The sequence below is a fragment of the Anolis sagrei genome, chromosome 4 (genome assembly GCF_037176765.1).
Source record: "Anolis sagrei isolate rAnoSag1 chromosome 4, rAnoSag1.mat, whole genome shotgun sequence".
Classification (NCBI taxonomy): Eukaryota; Metazoa; Chordata; class Lepidosauria; order Squamata; family Dactyloidae; genus Anolis; species Anolis sagrei.
In genome coordinates this window covers 154,299,459-154,318,181 of record NC_090024.1, presented here as the reverse complement: position 1 = coordinate 154,318,181, position 18,723 = coordinate 154,299,459, and the positions used below count along the sequence as shown (strand labels likewise).

At 38.3% G+C, this 18,723-nt stretch overlaps 1 protein-coding gene across 3 annotated transcripts in view; it reads right to left on the bottom strand.

The window, feature by feature from the left end:
- Positions 1–8,567: 8,567 nt before the first annotated feature.
- Positions 8,568–18,723, bottom strand: part of COL24A1 (collagen type XXIV alpha 1 chain) — a 215,046-nt gene continuing 204,890 nt past the window's right edge. Inside the window, exons 56-60 of one of the 3 annotated variants that reach the window (XM_060773864.2) lie at positions 17,075–17,140; positions 16,155–16,323; positions 14,110–14,219; positions 12,664–12,882; positions 8,568–9,697 (exon numbers count right to left, since the gene is read on the bottom strand). In XM_060773864.2, the coding sequence (XP_060629847.2) occupies positions 9,551–9,697; positions 12,664–12,882; positions 14,110–14,219; positions 16,155–16,323; positions 17,075–17,140 (711 nt within the window). In that variant the 3' untranslated portion in view covers positions 8,568–9,550. Of the gene's footprint in view, positions 9,698–12,663; positions 12,883–14,109; positions 14,220–16,154; positions 16,324–17,074; positions 17,191–18,723 lie in introns of those variants that run through there. The other 2 variants (XM_060773865.2, XM_060773866.2) reach the window with 2 other exon arrangements.

Here is an 18,723-nt window from a genome sequence, read left to right as displayed (position 1 = left end):
CTGTTTGGTCAGCTCCTGACACGATAAATGAATAAATAGGGCTTGTTCTCCAGACCCTTGATCATTTTAGTCACCCTCCTCTGGACACATTCCGGCTTGTCAATATCTCTCTTGAATTGTGGTGCCCAGAATTGGACACAATATTCCAGGTGTGGTCTGACCAAGGCAGGTAGCATGACTTCCCAGGATCTAGACACTAGATTCCTATTCATGCAGACCAAAATCCCATTGGCTTTTTTTTGCCACCGCATCACATTGTTGGCTCATGTTTAACTTTTTGTCCACGAGGACTCCAAGATCTTTTTCACATGTACTGCTCTCAAGCCAGGCATTGTCACCCATTCTGTATCTTTGCATTTCATTTTTTTCTGCCTAAAGGTGGTCTGTAGTTCGCTCTTCTCCACACTCGCATGTTGTGGACTCCACTTTGTAGCCCCATTTCTTAAGGTTGGCTCTGCATCTCGTGGTGCCAGAGCACAGACTGCCCTGCGCCTTCCAAGTTGCCCAGTCTTTTGTTTGCCCAGGAGGGAGTTTCTCATCTGGTATAAGCCATGGCTTGAGGTTCTGGGTTTTAGCCTGCCACTTTTGGACTCTTGCTTGCTGAGGTGTTCCTGCGAGTAGCTCTGTAGAACTTAGAAAACTATTTCTTGATTTAAGTTGTTGGCATGCTGGGTGATAGTATGTTAGCTGGGTCCAGAAGCTCCGACCCTTACGGAGATGCCGCAAAGGCGGCTGTAAATAAGGGAAGAGAGGGGGCGGAGTGAGAGCGGGGAGAGTGAAACAAGGGTAGAAAGGAGGGAATGCTTAGGGTACGTGTTAGGGCAAGTTTTAGGGTTTGGGTTAGGATTACGGTTAGGGTACGGTTTAGGGCAGTGATGGGCAACCTTTTTGAGCTGGGTGTGTCAAAATTCCCCAAAAACCCGAGCAAAACTTGGGTGGGGTGTCACTTCGAGAGAAAAAAACACACCAAAATTTTGCAATATTTATAGTTTAAATAAGAAAAAATATATAATCCATGCTGAGTTATGGAGTGAACAATGCTCAAATGTGCAGATGTTAAATTTGTAGAGCCTTTTACAAATTTAAGGATGGAATTAGATTGGCTCTTATAAGGTGTACTTCTCTGTATGTGGCTGCATGTGTCTGCGTGTCATCAAAAATAGCCATGCGTGTCAGTGCTGACACGCATGTCATAGGTTCACCATCATGGGTTTAGGGCTAGGGTTTGGGTTAGGGTTTGACTATTAAAGAACTCTTACATTCCTTCTATATTATCTCTCTCTGGCCTGGCTAACATTAGCTAAGTCTCTCTTGTGCAAACAACGCTCCCAAAGGAGAGATGTGGCCTTTCCATAATGTTCAGAGCTTCCGGACCCAGCTAGCATACTATTACCACATGCTGGCTGAGGATGGGCCAGAGATGTCACTGCCTTGGTCCTTTCATTATTGGCTGCTACTTCCTGGCAGATGTCAGGTGGTGTGATACCAGCTAATCAGTGTAATTTTTCCAGTGGTGTATGGCGCAGACATCCTGTGATAATGCAGCATCCACTGTTTTACCGTGGTGAGATGTGTTTCACACTGGGCATGCATACTCAGCTGCAGAGTAGCAAAACACAAGGGCAGATGTCTTCACTGGTTCTGCCTGTGATCCTCAGGTTGTGCCAGTCAGTTTTTGTATGATATTGTTTTTAGCGCCCACTTTTTGCTTCATATTTAAGCAATGCTTCCCTCCAAGCTGACCGTGACACTTGCTGATGCTTATTGCCTCCAAGTGCATCCCTACTGGTTTGGATTCCAACTCCCAGAGGCCCCCAAGTCGAAAAACACACGGACTATCAGTGTTTGGGAAAGGCTGCAGTTTGACACCAACAGGCCCATAGCCAGACAAAACATTCAGAAGGGATTGAAACTTTCCCTCCCAAGATGACTTTTCAGGCCAGTGCCTCATGATCTGGCATGAGATCTCAACAAGGCCCTGAAATTAACATTATACAAAGTCAGTTCTTTGGAGTGTTGTCTGTGCTGACATCCTCTCTGGCCATTGAGAATAAAGCCTTTGATTTTGCTTCAGCCTGTCTGTCTTATCAGGTCCTTTGGAGGCTTGGCACTCCGGGCCCCAAACCCATGGTGCTCAGATTTGTTTTATTAATAAAATGCAAAGTATGAAAGCTGGCAGCCCAGAAATCTTCATAACAGAGTTTATTTTCTAATTACAAATTCAGTGAGACTAAAAACCTTATCCTATTCATTTTTACTCCATTACTCAAGGAACACACAATAGTTTGAATATAATAGAGACATGAGATTCAGAATCTGAGAGGGGAAGAAGTGAAATAAAACCCACATATTTGGCTCATACTGGGAACGAAGCACTTGCACTCAATGAACCATTGATATGGCAACTAATCATAGAACACACATTTTTGTGCTTCACATCCATTTGGCCACAATATTTGCAACCGTCTCTTTTCTTTCATGTCTACATTTGTACAGCAAGTGAAATATAATGCATGGAAATTGTATGAACCCAAACTCTGTAGCCCCTGCAAAGACATTCAAATACCACAAGCTTCTGTTCTTCCTGTAATAAAACAATACAATTGCTACTCTTTTTCCAGATGTTTCATATTCTCTGAGAACACAACTTTCCACTGTGATCATACTGAAGCAATCCCATCTAGGCACTGACTTTTTCTCCTGTCACAATCACAAATATTTGGTCAGTACTTCTTTTTCTTTCAGCCAATGGTTTTCTTGAGACCTAACAAATCAAGACTTAATTGAATGCTTGGATTTAATAATTTCTGGAATAAAAGATAACATAACTATGTGTGCTTTAAGGGTTCAACTACCGATTGTGTAACCCACACCACTTTCATGAAGTTTTGAAGATTTCAAAGCTGGAGTGGGAGGCCTGGACTCATGCTGCCTTACGATTGATTACATTAATTTCAAAGAAGGAAGAGCAAAGCCAAAGGGCATAAATATAGTGCCGGTCCCCGATACATTGTGTATGCGCGGGTGTGTGTGTGTGTGTTAATAATTGCTTGTTTTGGGCACTGGTGGTGCAGTGGGTTAAAGTGCTGAGCTGCTGAATTTGCTGACTGAAAGGTCACATGTTCAAATCCAGGGAGCAGCATGAGTTCCCGCTGTTAGCCCCAGCTTCTGCCAACCTAGCAGTTCAAAAACATGCAAATGTGAATAGATCAATAGGTACTGCTCCAACAGAAAGGTAACAGCACGCCATGAAGTCATGCTAGCCATATGACCTTGGAGGTGTCTAGAGACAATGCTGGCTCTTCAGCTTAGAAATGGAGATGAGCACCACCCCCCAGGGTCAGACATGACTGGACTTAATGTCAGGGGAAACCCTTTACCTTTACTTTTGGGCAAAGGATAGCCTGAGAAGAATTGCTGTAAAGGGCTGAAAGAACTAAATGAGAAACCACAATCTATAATGCAACAAGTGCAAATAGTACAATTATGATCTTTTGATGGAAAAAGTGTTCACCATGAACAAATATTGGACTTTGTTTTTCTGCTGGATTTTTTTAACAGGATCATCTTTCAATGTGAAGCATCCTTTGCACCTTTGGGTGTCGTCAAGTCATTTCTGACTCATGACAACCATAAGGTGAACTTATCATAGGATTTTCTTGCAGTATTTGTCCTGAGCGGGTTTGCCTTGGCTTCTTCTGAGGCGAAGAGTGTGATTCAAAACCTGATCTCCCCGTGGGTTAGTCTGAGACTAAATCCAGTACACTACACTCACTTGCTGAAATTATACTTGTGAATCTCACAGATGTTAGAAGGACACCCCATATAAGTCTATCATAGCCTTTTCTAGCATGGTGTCCTCCAGGAAATTCTAGGAGGAATCAAAACAGTGAGAAGGAAGAGAATGAGGCAAATTGATCTACCATAGTGCAGGACACCATAATCTACTACAAAAGAATAAAAAATATTTCCAAAACAAATAACCTAATTACATTATTTCATCACAGACTAAACAATTACGTCATAAAATATGTACTGTAAATATATAATAAAGTTAAATCCTGAGCACAAAACGAAATAAGATAAGGTTTGCCAAAATTAGGACCCTGGCTCTTTCTGATCTTTGTTTTCATTATGTTTAAATAACACACTTTGTGCCACAGCCCTGAATAAAGAATAAAGAAGCCTTTATTGAACATAGTTGGGTGTCTTTCTAAGCAAATATGTAAAGGATTGCACTGTTACATTGCTGTCAGTTCTTCTTCATCAACACAACTAAATGTTACAAGTGGTATAAATTATCTCCAGGAGAAGCAAAGATAAAAAAACAAACAAGTACAGTATATTTATGTGCTTGCTATGGTAAACTCTGTTCTTATTTATATGCCTAATAGTTCCTTCCATTTATGTATGTACCCTGTTTCCCTGAAAATAAGAAAACAGTGTCTTTTATTAATTTTTGCTCCCAAAGATGAGCTAGGTCTTATTTTCAGGGGCTGTCTTATTTTTCCATAAATAAGAATTCACATTTATTGTTGTGAAGGAACCAAAGCAGGAATACCCCCTCCCATTCGGGAAGGTGCAAGATGTACTGTGTCTTTTTGTTTATCCTTTGTAGTGTCTATTTTGGTAGAATGCAGAGGTGAGCTTAAGCCAATGAAAGCAGATTTTATAATATGACCAAATATGGGAAACATGGCCTAGGCTAGAATTGTGACCTGAGATGTTTACAAGTAGATATAAAACCCACTCGAACATGTATTTGTATGCGTGACGGTGTTCACTTTTGAGCTGAGTACAGCTGATACCGAGCGCCTTCACAGCTGTGAATAAAGAAATCTTTCTTTGAGCTGTCTGAGACTGTTTTTGGGTATGTCTGAATGTGCTTAAAGCCCAGGGCAGAGACAGATGGTCTCAAGAGCCATAAATCCGCCACTTCATCTCCACGAGGGCTCGTCCGGGATCTTCAGATCATGAAGGGCGACCCATCCCAGGGGCAGTTGGCGCACGGTGCACGGACGATCCGACCTCGACCTATGGCGAGAGGGATCCCGAAAAAAACAGACCGCCTGGTCGCCTCCTTCGGGCTTCGGTGTTGGTCGACCCTGGTACACTGAGAGTCAGACCAAACAGATTGAGGGAGAACAGTGTTGGAAGGAGGTGGAGGAATAACAGGCAAGTGATCACAGGGAAAAGGGAAGAATCCATCATCTTCTGAGGTCCCCAGGGTACCCCAGTCGGGAGCAGAAGGGATTCAAAGAAAAGGTTGAAAAGTCATGGGAAACCATGGGAGCAAGGGGAAGGCCCCCACCCCATTGGAATGTATAGTTAAAAACTTAGTAGGTTTAGGAGACACACTTCTGTGGAGGGGTGTGGGAGTCCTAAGCATTTGAAAAATCTTTGTAGGGTGTAGTGGCCCAAGTTTGGGGTAGGGTGGTCTGAAGAAGGTTCTGAAGATATAAAGATTGTGAATTAGGTGTTGCGAATTGCTGCTACAATGCATTTTGAACAGTTCTCTTATATTTCGGCTTGGTTACGTAGCTAACAATTAAAATAATACATTGTGTAAGTTAAAATTGAAGGCATATAAACATTAAAATAGAATTCAATATAGGACATATTAAAATATTAAATATATATAGGGTCGTTAAAACCAATACAACCATTAAAAGCTGTTAAACTTCATAAAATATAGCACCCAACTTAGTCTTAAAACCTTTCTTCCTTAAAAGCCTACCTGAAAACAATGGTTTTCACCTTTTAACTGATGAGTTGCCCCAATTAACCTAACCACATTGATTTGCGGAATGAGAACAGAAAGGAATCAAGAAAGAGAAAGAGGACTAGAGAATAAAGAAGATAACTGTAGACAGGATTTGTGTGGGGAGAGGATGAGAAAGAAAGGGAAGCAAGGAAGTTTGTTCAGCTAAGAGTGATGGAAGAGGAAAGAGAACAGATGTGAAATAGAAGTGAAATCAAGAATTCAACCAGAAAAGAAACAAATGTCTAAACAAACTTGGAAGATGAAAGACCACATTTGTTTCTAATCCACACGTGTATCCTCTAGTCAAGAAACAAACGTGTCTTCAACCATTTAAAGTGGGTTGAGGAAAATGGAACTGGAAATATGAACAAAAATTCACAATATCCCTGCACTATACAGAAAGATATCTTTATGTTTCTGCTTTAAACTGGATTATATAAGTCCCCACTGCCAGATAATCTGGGACAAAACTTGAGATCAGATCCTGGGATGTAAGGTTTGTCAGGAAGGGCCTTAAGTGGATCCCGAAGAAGCAAATAACTTACAGTGACCACACTAAGCCTTGAAAATGCTATGGCTTGAGAAATGTTAAGAGGAGCTAAAGCAGTGGTTCTTAACCTGTGGGGCCCCAGATGTTTTGGTCTTCAACTACCAGAAATCCTAAAAGCTGGTAAACTGACCGGGGTTTCTGGGAGTTGTAGGCCAAAACACCTGGGGACCCACAGGTTGAGAACTACTGAGCTAAAGGAATGGGAGAAGATGCCCAGATGCCATCCTTGTCAAGTCTATTAGAACTGATCTCAGGCAGTTTACAGGATCAAGGTGGACAGAGGGAAGAATAATTAAGGGAGTGATCACAATGTAAGAGTCTTCCACTTTGAGTAGGCACTGAGATCTGGAATGCTATGGAAGCCTAGCAATGAAAAAGTCTTGCCAGGTGAGATCTCCCAAATTTGACCTATATTAACTCCAGCAGTCACATTTCTATGCATGTATAGGGTGAGAGCACTAGCTAGGGATAGTATAACATAGTGCTATGAGTTGCCAATGCAAGTATATTTTTAAGAACGTCTAGAATAGGGGATGAAGAGATTCAATAGAAATCCTAAACCATTCCTGATGGTATATATTAACTACAGGGTTGTACTGGAAATGACTCTTGACTCTGTGTAACTCCCTGGATCTCTCCAGTGTAAAATGATCTGAAGACTGATAGTAGCAACTGACTCTTTTAATAGGACCTGATTTGTGTGGCCCTATGAAAGTGTGACAGGATCTACACTGCCCTATATCCCAGGATCTGATTTAATTTTATCTGCTTATCCCAGATTATCTGGCAGTGTAGATTCATATAATCAAATTCAAAGCAGATAATCTGTGACCAGGTCCTGGGATATAGGGCAGTATAGATTCAGCCCGACTCTCCACAGATTTTTTTCCCTTGGTATATTTCCTAGTAGCAACATCTGCAATAATAATATCACTTGCCAATGGTCGAACCATTACATCCAGGAAGGGTGTACACAACAACAGTAGCAAAGTTTTCAGATCCAAATGCATAAAAATATGACTCAGGTCCCCAAATCCATCATTTGCCTTGAACTCCAAACAAACATGGATTTAAAACATCTGGTTTCCAAACATTTGGGACATAAAATCCCATTTGTGAGATCTCTGTGATGAAGGAAAGTCTCAGAGTCTCTTTTGAGTTTTTCAGATCTTACAAATCACTGAAGTCATGGGAATATGGACAAAACAACAAATTTGCGCATCAGCCGGCTATGAACAGGCTCTGCCACTGGTGGGAAGGATTTGTTCTTTACATTTAACATTTGTGTCATTATAAAAAGTCATGCATTTGGCTTACTTTTAACAGTTGTTTTAAGAGTCCTCTCCCTGTCTCATTGCTCTCCCAAAACTTCTCTCAGCTTTTAAAGGTTTATTGAATCTGGCTTAAATTTGATATTTATTTTTGCACTTCTAGTGTTTACATCCTCAGGCTGCAGGTAACATACAAACGACGATAGGGTTTGTACGTAAACCTCCACATAAGAAATATATCCTGTGCATATAAAATTAGCTGAAAGCTATGCTAAAATAATCTTTCCCTTCCCAAAAAACAAGGACAATATTGATTTGTTGTCAAAGGCTTTCAGGACCGGAATCACTGCGTTGCTGTGAGTTTTCTGGGCCGTATGGCCAAGTTCCAGAATGCTTCTGGAAGACTCACAGCAACCCACAATATTGATTTATATAATAGTGACAACAGAGATTAATATATCTTAGAAATTCTTTAAGGGGGAATTGTTAGACTATTGCAATGTTTGTCAAATTATTGCCGAGAGCCTGATAACTGAAAATATTTTCGGCTGAAATTCACGTAGTCTTGGTTATACCACATAAACAGGCTGGCAGAACGTCAGATAAAGGAAAATGTCGAATAATACGGAATCTCATACGCTTACCCATCCTATGCGGCCCAGGATGAATTGCCTGGATGCCAAAAAGGAGCGTGGAAATCACAGAGGGAAGGAGGGAGGATGCTTTCCGTCCTCTCTTTCCCTCCTTTCCACCTCCCTCCTCCTCCTCCTCCTCCTCCTCCTCCTCCTCCTCGTCTTGCCTTTTTCACTTATTGGGAATGGAGAGATAGTTGGGTAGAGCTCCTTGAATTGAAGGGGAAATGCTGGAGGAAAAGGGGGGCATTGGATAAGAGCATTGGATAAGACAGAATGTCGGATAAGTGAGACTCTATTGTATTTGTAAAACAGTATATTGGGACAGAATAACAGAACTCAAGAAGATGAAACATTTGAGTATTATAATTTAATAGCAGCCATTTAAATATATGCTGTATTAACATTTTCAACAGTTACAAAATATTTACACAATAAATCACTGTAGATGTCCTTGGATAATTAAAAAAATTCTTTAACGGCAGTTCAAAAACCTTTAAAAGACCACTGTATGTAGCTCTTCTACAACTACAAAATCCTGTTCTTTCTAAAAGCACCAGATACAATGTTTTGTCTTATGTACCTTTTCCATGTCTAAAGACAGAAATATTTAAAACAAAATATCCATATAAATAATGTTTTTACTCATAATGAAGTATGTGACCAAATATTTTAAAAAACACAATATTACACTGAAAATTCTCTTGATGTAACCAGCACATACAGTCTGAAAAAAATAAAATAAAAAGAAACCAAATAATCTTGACGAAGGCCACAAACACTTTGTGTTATACAGAGAGCACCAGGCAACACAAACAGGAAACACATAAGAGGTAGTGTATCATCTGTTAAGATGTCTGTGTCCACGATGGACTGTAATACAACTTAAGTGTTTAAGAAAAAAGATTTGTTTTACGATGGCATAATTCACTGTCGTACAAATATAGTACAAGCTATTGCACATTTGGGAGCATTAGCCAGGGTTGCTCCCTAATACGGCATTCCTCCATCCTACCCTAAGATGTCTTGGACAGTGTGGTTCCAAAAATTACAAAACATTGGATTTTCTGAAAAATTTCCACATGTATGTTTAATTTTGACTTCCTGGGAATACTATACAAAGCACCAATAAAAATTAAATACTTTAATGAATGTTGTCAAGGTCGCTCTCTTTTTGTAAGAGTCATTTCTCCTTCTTAGGAGGAAGTCTTTTTCTTCCTGAGATTTTTTAAAGAAATCACCAACATATATCTTTATGATTCTTCCACAGTTTTGTTATTCCTCCTTGCAGCAATTCCATGGCAATGTAAGATGCACAACTTCAATCAGAAGCCTAGAGAAAACACACTGAACCACTTTCAATGTAACGCTGTTGTCCTTGTTTGAGATGAGGAAATTTGTTCACTTGAACAATGGGAAGCTGATTGGTTTCTTGAGTGTGAAAAAAAAATTGGGTTTTACGCCAGCTGCCATCTTGAATCTGCAATGCATAAAGAAAGCAAATTAATGGAAGTATATAAAAACCAGCTTTGATATGTAACTCATTTTTTATTCTGTGGTCTTTTGAGAGGAAACAAGCAACAACTTTTTATTAAACCTCTATTTTCCCTTTCTCCCAAGAAATCATCTAGGGATATCTATGTGGCTCCCTGATTAGAACTAACATTGGTTAAATTTAACAGGACCATTTTTTTCATATCATTATGTATATTAATATGTAAATAATTATTTCTATTAATGTAAATTATCTCATAATTTTGGAGAAAACAGCCATTAAATTTTTTATATATAGACCCACGTAATTCTTTATCCTGCCTTAGAGACAGCCTTCAAGAGAGGCTTTGTAAATGTTATACTACAATTATGGCTATGTCTTATAGATTTCTTTAATATTTCAAAGCTGATTATATCTTAATCAAAATGGTTACCATATGCAACTTATGAAAAATCAGAAAAACTGTGTCTGGGGTTGAAAATCGCTTGGGAAATCTTGATGTTTGCAGTCATTCCTTTTGTTTATTTGTTTGTTTTGCAAGTAAAGTTGAAAAGTGAAAACCCTGCAGACAGGGATCTATGAGAATCTGCAGGACATTTCTACCCTATATAGTTCACTGCAAAAAAAGAGATCTCAGAGACTCACAGAAAAATTGCACTTTTAAATAGCCTTACACTGTACATTTTATCTTCTTTTATATCACCAACCTGAATTTATGGGAGTTTTTAAAAAACTAATGTGAGAATGGATAGGCTACTGGACTGTATCACTCGACATGCCCTATCTAACAAGGAACGTGTAGAGATAAAACAGAATATGCTTCATGTATACTGCCCTAAGCTGTTTGGAGAAAGTGTTATGATACAAAGTGTTGAGGCCTGTGAAGCATATGAGGATGAGGACGAGGATTTTCTGGTTGAGCCTGTGGGGGAAACTAAAGTGTTTTTCGAGATGATGGCAATGTTTTGGGTAGATCTGTTGTCAGGGAAACAGGCAATGATTCTCATGAGAATCGGCCAGGGATTGACTCTGAAATGAATGTGGAGGAGACAGGAGGGTTACAGATAACCCAGCATTTACAGATCTGAAGGGACAGTGCAAAACAAGAGACAAATCTGGTGTTCCCAAGGACTGGAAGATTAACAAAGGGAAACAGTGATGTCATGGGCAAGAGGGAGTATTCTTAAGGAATTGGAATCAATGTTCAATGGGGAGATCAAAGTTGGATTTTCATGTGTCAAGTTGCCTGTCATGGGAGCTCCGAGTTAAGAGTTACGTTCTTGGGTCTGTATCTTGTTCCATGCTTCCTGTTTGGATTATAAATCTTGTTTCAAGTTTCAATATTTTGGGGTTATAGTCAAGTTCAAGTATCAAGTCTTTGGATTATAGTCATGTTCATGCTTTCAAGCTTTTGGATATAATTCTAGTTTAAGTGCATCAATTCTGGGATTACAGTTTCTTACTTTGCCTTAAGCGATTTTTGGTATTCTTATTCAGAGTTGGTCCTTGCTTTTTGTTAAACTTCTGGAAATCTAGCTCAATGATTTATTTTGAAACTGTTTTTATATTAGATACCCTTTTTAAAATAAATGTATTATTCTTGTTCATCTGTGTGGATGAAAAAGGGATCAAGTAGGTGGCTGGGCTGCAACACAAACATACATGTGGGACCTGTGGGTGCAAAAATGACAGTTCTAAGGGAATTTTAAAAAATCTGATTTGGTAGCAAATGGGGCACTGGGAGATAAGGATTTGAATCCTTGCTTGACCATTGAAACCCACTGGACAAGTCATACTCTCTCAGCTTCAGAAGAAGGCAAGGGCAAACCTCCCCTGAACAAACAAGAAAACTCCACAATGGATTTGCCTTAAGATTGCCATAAGTCAGAAATGACTTGAAAGTACACAACAACAACAATAGCAAAAAGCACTTTATTAAGTATTTTTCTCAGGTTCCTGTCATACTGCCATCTATCTTCACTATGAATGCAGGAAAAATAGAAGAGAACAAATGATGACAAGACCAGATCATGTGTAAAAGGATATTTCTTGGCTCTCTTAAAAAAAACATGAAGTAATTGAAATGCAACATCTTGTTCATAAACTAGAGGTGATCCAATACCCACTGGAAAGAAAAAAGATCTTCCAAGTTTCCATGAAAGAGTACTAAGTGTTCTGACTTTTTTAAAAGCACAATTTTCCATTTGTATCATTAATTTAGGACACGGGTGGTCCACCTTTGGCACAGGTGCAAGAAAAACAGGAGTTTATGGCCCTTTTGGATAGAGGCCAAGGGGTCATGGCCTCAACTGCTAAGCAGTGCATTCCTGTTTATCTCGTCATTGCAAGTTCATTGTTTGCTCCTCAGGACAGTCATATAAACTTAGGAAGAGTCACGCTGGATGAGAGCAAAGCTCCATCTGGTCCAATGCTCTGTTCACAAAGCACTCACTCAGTTGCCCATGGGAAGCCTACCAGCAGAATACGAATAGAATATTTCCAAGTCACAAGGAATGACATCTGGGAGTACACTGAATGTGTGTGTGTGAAAGAGCGAGAACACAGATTTTGTAATGTAGCATATGCTGTCTCATATTTTGGAACAGTCCTTTGGCGCACCAAGCTCAAAGGTTTGCCAACAATGATTGGGAGCAAAGACTTCCTTCCAGGAAAGAACATGAAGATTAATAACACTTTAAGGTCCCTAGCACTTGATACTGAATAACTTCTCTATATCATCACTATTACATTTAACTTTCGGTCAACTGCCACATTTTATCATACTGTGCACAACACACTTTGTTTGTATCTGTATCAATTTAGCCTCCCCTCCTCCCAAATAAACTTTCTAAAGAAGAATCCTAACTCAGATGTTAGCAAGAAAAATAAACATTAATTCAAACTAAGCATTACTTTCATTTGAAATTTAATAATGCCAGGAGATGATTTACCATGCATCCATCTAGAAGTACTTCTGGCTCGAGCAGCATATTTGCTTCAAACATTTGGCCATTCCATCCTTTGAAGCTAACAGAAGGCTTCTGAGCCTGTGGTTCATTGGTTCCCCACACTGGGCTGTTTAGGCAATGAACTGTGATAGTATGGGTTGCTTCTGAACTCAGCAAATGAAGAAAATTCATCTGCACTTTTCCAATGCCAAAATCCAACTGCTTAACAAAAACACACTTTATTACAGTAAGATTGAACTTCATAGCCACAAAGTATAATGAAGCATGCAATTTAAGATACCTTTGCAAATGCTTCATAAACATTTATTCCTACGGATACAACAAACTATTGGCAATTTCATTTGTTAAAGTAAACTATTTAGACAATATACACGTATGACATTTCACAAAATATGTCCTTACTGAAAGGTTTGCACAATATAAATATAAGTTGGAAGAGAAGAACATTGAGTTCATCATGAGAGAGAGGAAAAGAAGATTTCAGTCTCAACAGGAGTGCCTGTTCTTCAAGATGTCATTCCCATATGCATCCTACTTATGGTATTATGTGGACACTTGGCTTGAATTCCCAATGTTTTTTTAAGCAGTGCATTAGTTTGTGCATCCTCTGGGAGTTAAAGACTTTTAAGGCCACACCTATCACTTTTCAGTTTTTCCACCAATGTTTTGGGAGATTAATTATAATGATACACTGGATAACAAAACCATCATGGTTAGTTTTGTTCTCCTTCTATAACCCAAGACCTGAAAACATAACCAGGCCTTAACCTGATAAAGGCCTAAATCCTACAGTTATTAGAGAAGACCTCTTAAATCAATTGGCTTTTCCTTAGTGCTAATTCATTACTCAACAACTCAATCAATGGATCTATTCTAGTTGAGCCTAATCAAAAGGACCCTAGCCTCAGAGTGAGGAGTGATTCTAGTTTATTTGGGATTACTTTGTGTTTCCTACCTCTGAGTAAAAATGCATAGGATTGGTTAGCTACAACAACGTTCCCCTACTGGGCATCCTCCAGCTATTGTGGATTACAACTCCCAACATGACCAATTTTAAGAGATGCTGAAGTCTGCAACACCTGGAGATCATCAGATTGGGGGAAGATGATCCTTAAAACTTCTTTAACACTGCTGCAAACAAAGATAATTGGAGTTTTCCATCATGCCACGAGTCTCCAAAATCCCTTTCCCTCTTTATTATTGTATCCTTGAAGATCAATCATAAGGAATACAAAACTACATTAGTGTCCTGATGTGTGGACTATTTTTCAGATGGACAGGCACCACCATCTGTTATGTTTTTATCCAGTACAACAAAGACTCTCAAAAGCATACAGCACTCACAAATGTACAACATAAAGAGAAAAAGAAAACAAATAAAAATGAGATTTTATTTGGGGGGTAGGATCTTACAGAAGAGAAATATACCTTTGTCACAGATACAGGAGACAAACATGTCTGACCACCAGCAGTGAAGTTGCAGAAAACCTCAATGGCATCAGAAGGACATCCAATATTTGGATCAATCCAATATTTTCCTATCAATTTAGTAAATGAAAGAAGTATTTTAAAATATTTTCCTCCTTAAAAGCTGCCCTCTCAGAACAAAATGGAAGATAATCAAAAAATTACACTTTTAAAAACCAGAAGATTTTAACAACTTTGCTTGCTGAAGCTTTGAGAACTTGTATGATGTCTTTTGTAGACAGGCAGGCCCTGTGTTACAAACATCCAACTTACAAACAACTCATAGTTAAGAAGGGGGTGAAACATCAGGAAGTGAGAGAAATCTACCTCTAGGAAAGGTAATTCACCCCCTGAAAGAGTTATCATGGAAAAAGGGTGACCCCACTGAAGCTTTATCACCAATCCTTGTTTCAACAACAAGCCAATTTTTTTCAAAATCTAATTATCACAGGGTCAGAAAGTGAGGTGAAATCTTCTGAAGAGGGGCACAGAGAGCAAAACAAACACCACAGGGGTGTTAATCCTTCTCTATACTATCTAAAGTTAAATAATATATATTTTTGGATGGAGTTACTCTTAAAAATGTACATGTTCCAACTTACATACAAATTCAACTTAAGAATAAATTTAGAGAACCTATCTTTTTTGATAACTTGGGGACTGCCTATATTTGGTTGGTCAATAAAAATATTACAGTTTTGTGGATTTTAGATTTTGTTGTATAAAAGGAGCCAGGAGTTGAAAACCATTTAACAAAGAATTGTATTTTTTTCTTTGTTCAATTGAGTTTGCTATGACTCCAGCCAAATGACTGATTATTCAGTTGTTTTCCTTCATGTATGTTTATGTTAAGCCCAATGCATAAGAGTGGCAAAATAGAGTCTTGCTGCATATAGCATCTTTTCAATATAACACATATGAAGGGAGAAAATACAGCATATGTATCCTTACACACCAACTCACAAATGCAGCTTCACAATGGTGCCACAGTTTGTTTTTAAAGATAATGTTGTGGACTTTGTATAAAGACAGTTTGTGTGGGAAAGGACTAAAGTGTTTTTGAATCTGTCACTTATTTTTAAAATAATGCCTCAATACTGAGTTCAACTGAAATAATTAAGATATATATCACCTTAAAGTGCATGTATATGGATGCAAAATGTAACATCTGCAACAATGAAAGCATGTAAAATAATTTATTCACAGTCTTTCCCAGGGCACATCAGGAATAATAATAATAATAATAATAATAATAATAATAATAATAATAATGCTATTTTTGTACCCCACCTCCATCCCACCAAAGGGAGTTGGGGTGGCTTACATGGGGACAAGCCTGAACAGACATAGATTAAAAACACAATGCAATAAAATAAAACAACATCATAAAACAACCAATAGTCTGAAACAGTAATAAATATTGAACTCAGATGGTAGGGGTTTGTGCAATATAGTTTCACTAATTAAAAAGCACAAAGTTATAGATTTTGTTCCCATTCTTTAAAAATTTATTTTGAAGATCCACATATGTTTTGTTTATGTCACAATGTTTTCTGACAGATCATAGTATAATTGGATTCTTTGTGTATCCCAGGCTGGTTTATTTTAAGTATTCTTTATTCTATATAATGTAATAATATAGTAAGTATAATACAATAAGTATAAATGATATAACAACAACAACAAAAGTACTGGTATATCCAATATATCCAACCTTGGGAATAGGACCAAGGCAATTTAATTCACAATTGAAAAAAAATGTGCATGAAGCAAAGTTTGTGTACAATGAAACATTGGGGAACAATGTTCCCCTATCTTAGCAGTCACTATCTCAGCCATCCATGTGGATAATTTTGAATTTTGGAGTATTTCAAATTTCCAAATAAGAGATGCTTGACATATATAAAGTAAAAAAGGAACAGGGACAAAGCCAGTCTAGATGTGCCTATAGAGAATAATATTTGAAAACAAATAATGAGTATCAGAATTCGTATCAGAGGTCTTACCATCAGACACCTTGCGTTCACAGTTAAGCAAATCTCTGCAGATACGAGCTGGGTTGTCTCGAGTTCCCAAAGGGTTCTTGATGCTATGCAGTAAATTAGTAAGATAATGTAAAGTTTTGAAAATCTCAGCACTGTGATCGAGTAATGTTACTTCAGTGTTCTGATAACTCTGCAAGAAACAAATTGGGAAAAAATGTAGCAATTTATAGTATCTCATAGTGCTGGGACGTGGTCAAACGTCAGATTTTGAATAATACCAGACTAGGTATAAAGAATATCCTATTAAAAGGCAACATATTTATCACAGATACTTGGGAGGGATGCAATGAAGCACCATTCAACAAGGGTTTGAGAGTCACAACTTAATTCCATACAGCATTTATAATGTTATGGACATATCTGTTAGAGGGGAATAGCATTTTCCCAGTGATAACACCACATGGCCTTATTTCTGACCAAATATTATATCTTTACGCCAGAAGTACAGTATTTGGTGGTGAGAAATTAAGTGATGTTACCTCTGCATGGCACACAAATAACAATGATTCCTATGAGTATATCCACACAACATAATGATAACATGTTTATATCACGTTAGTTGCTACATCCAATAGTCCTGTGCTATATGAAATACTTAAGTCTACTAGAGAGTGAAAACTTGTAATTGATAGTAGCAGACTAGATGATTCTAAGTGCCACTAGGATTCTCTTGGTTTCCAAAGAATGGAGCCTTGGCAGTTAAATGGTATCAAATCACTATAATGGTACAGTGCGACTAAACCCAATGACTCACACATAGAATGCATCTTCTTAAAGTTAACATTCATACTACGCAGCATATATGAAAACCTCTCATTTTTGAAATTATCCTTATTATGTACATAGATGCCATGCCAAGCTAAACACATAAATATTGTTACCTCCATCTGTAATGCGGCATTCGATTCAATCAAGGCTTGAATAGCAGCATTGATATCCATTTGCCTCTGCATTTAATTAAGCATCATCATATCAGCAGTATAATCAACAAGCAGACCTTCAAAATGAATTACATGGATTTTTCAAAGTTTCCTACAAAATTAGACTGAACTATAAAAGCCAGGGGAGCTCTTAATCACTAGGAGCTTCATAGAATTGTAGTTTTTCTATATTTTTAACACAGTGACTATTAAATGAATGTTAGCAATTACAAAACACATCGATGAGAAATAGGGTACATCTACACTGATGATTTAATGCCGTTTCAAACCAGTATTGAAGAAAGAAGTTTCACTGGGCAGATAATTACATAGGGAAATTCTGGAACCATTTTGAAGCTCAGATGGTGATTACACAAATCACAGAGCACTTATGCACATTAAGGAATTTCTTTTTCACACTTTTGTGGAAATTTGTTTTCTAGCTGCCACAGTTTGAAGCTAGGTCCTAACTGCAATAAATGATCAGTGTAGATGGAGCCACAGTTATTAGCACTGTAATGCAGTTATGGGTATCACACGTTAAGTGTAGTGGTTGTTGAGGAGGGACTGAACACTTTCTTTTTCATGTCAAGAGCGACTTGAGAAATTGCAAGTTGCTTCTGTTATAAGAGAATTGGCTGTCTGCAAGGATGTTCCCCAGATGTTTTACCATCCTGTGGGAGGCTTCTCTCATTTCCCTACACGGGAAACTGGAGCTGACAGTTGGGAGCTCACCCCGCTCCCTGGATCTGAACCACCGACCTTTCGGTCAGCAGTCCTGCCAGCAAAAGGGTTTAACCCACTGCATCACCGGGGCCTCCTGCATACTGGTTAAAAACAAGTGAAGGGGAAATGAATGGTGCCTAGGAGCTGCATTATGCAGAGAAGATCTGTTCTAGCATTAGTTTGTTCATTATGCAGTACATAAAGAGATATACATTTTAAAACAAGAACTTAGAAAAGTTACTTTTGGAACTATAACTCCTGAAATGCACATCACCATGGTCAGTGGTTGTACTGACGGGGAATTTTGGCAAGTTTTTCATGCTGTAACAATAGCAGAAAGATTTTATAGATTATCATATACAGTGCTGCCACATCAATTCAGCACTTCAATGGCTGGTATCATCTAAGCCAGCAGAGTGACAAATTTGGCCTGGGGTTTGGTCTGTACTTTAAAGGAGCTACCCAAAGTGCTGAGTCCTATCCAGAACCGGATTTGAGCAACCGGTTTAAATTTTAGATTTATTTATTTATTTACTTTACTTGTATACCGCAGTTTCTCAGCTTAACAGGCGACTCAACGCGGTTTACAACAAGGATAAGATCAATCAACGATATACAATTTAAAACCATTAGAGCACAATATACAATATTGACACAACAATAACAACACAATGCATCTTATAACTAGAGTCGTGATCCAAATTCGTCGTCCATATTTCCATTCCTGTAATAGATTAATACCTAGAGCAGATTAACTGATTAACGAACAGGGGAGCCATCAGTCACCACTGCTTCCATTACCAATTAATACCACAAAACTTAAAACCAAGAACTTATATATGAAAATGTTTAAAACTTCAGGTGAGAGATAGCTATGATGAGAA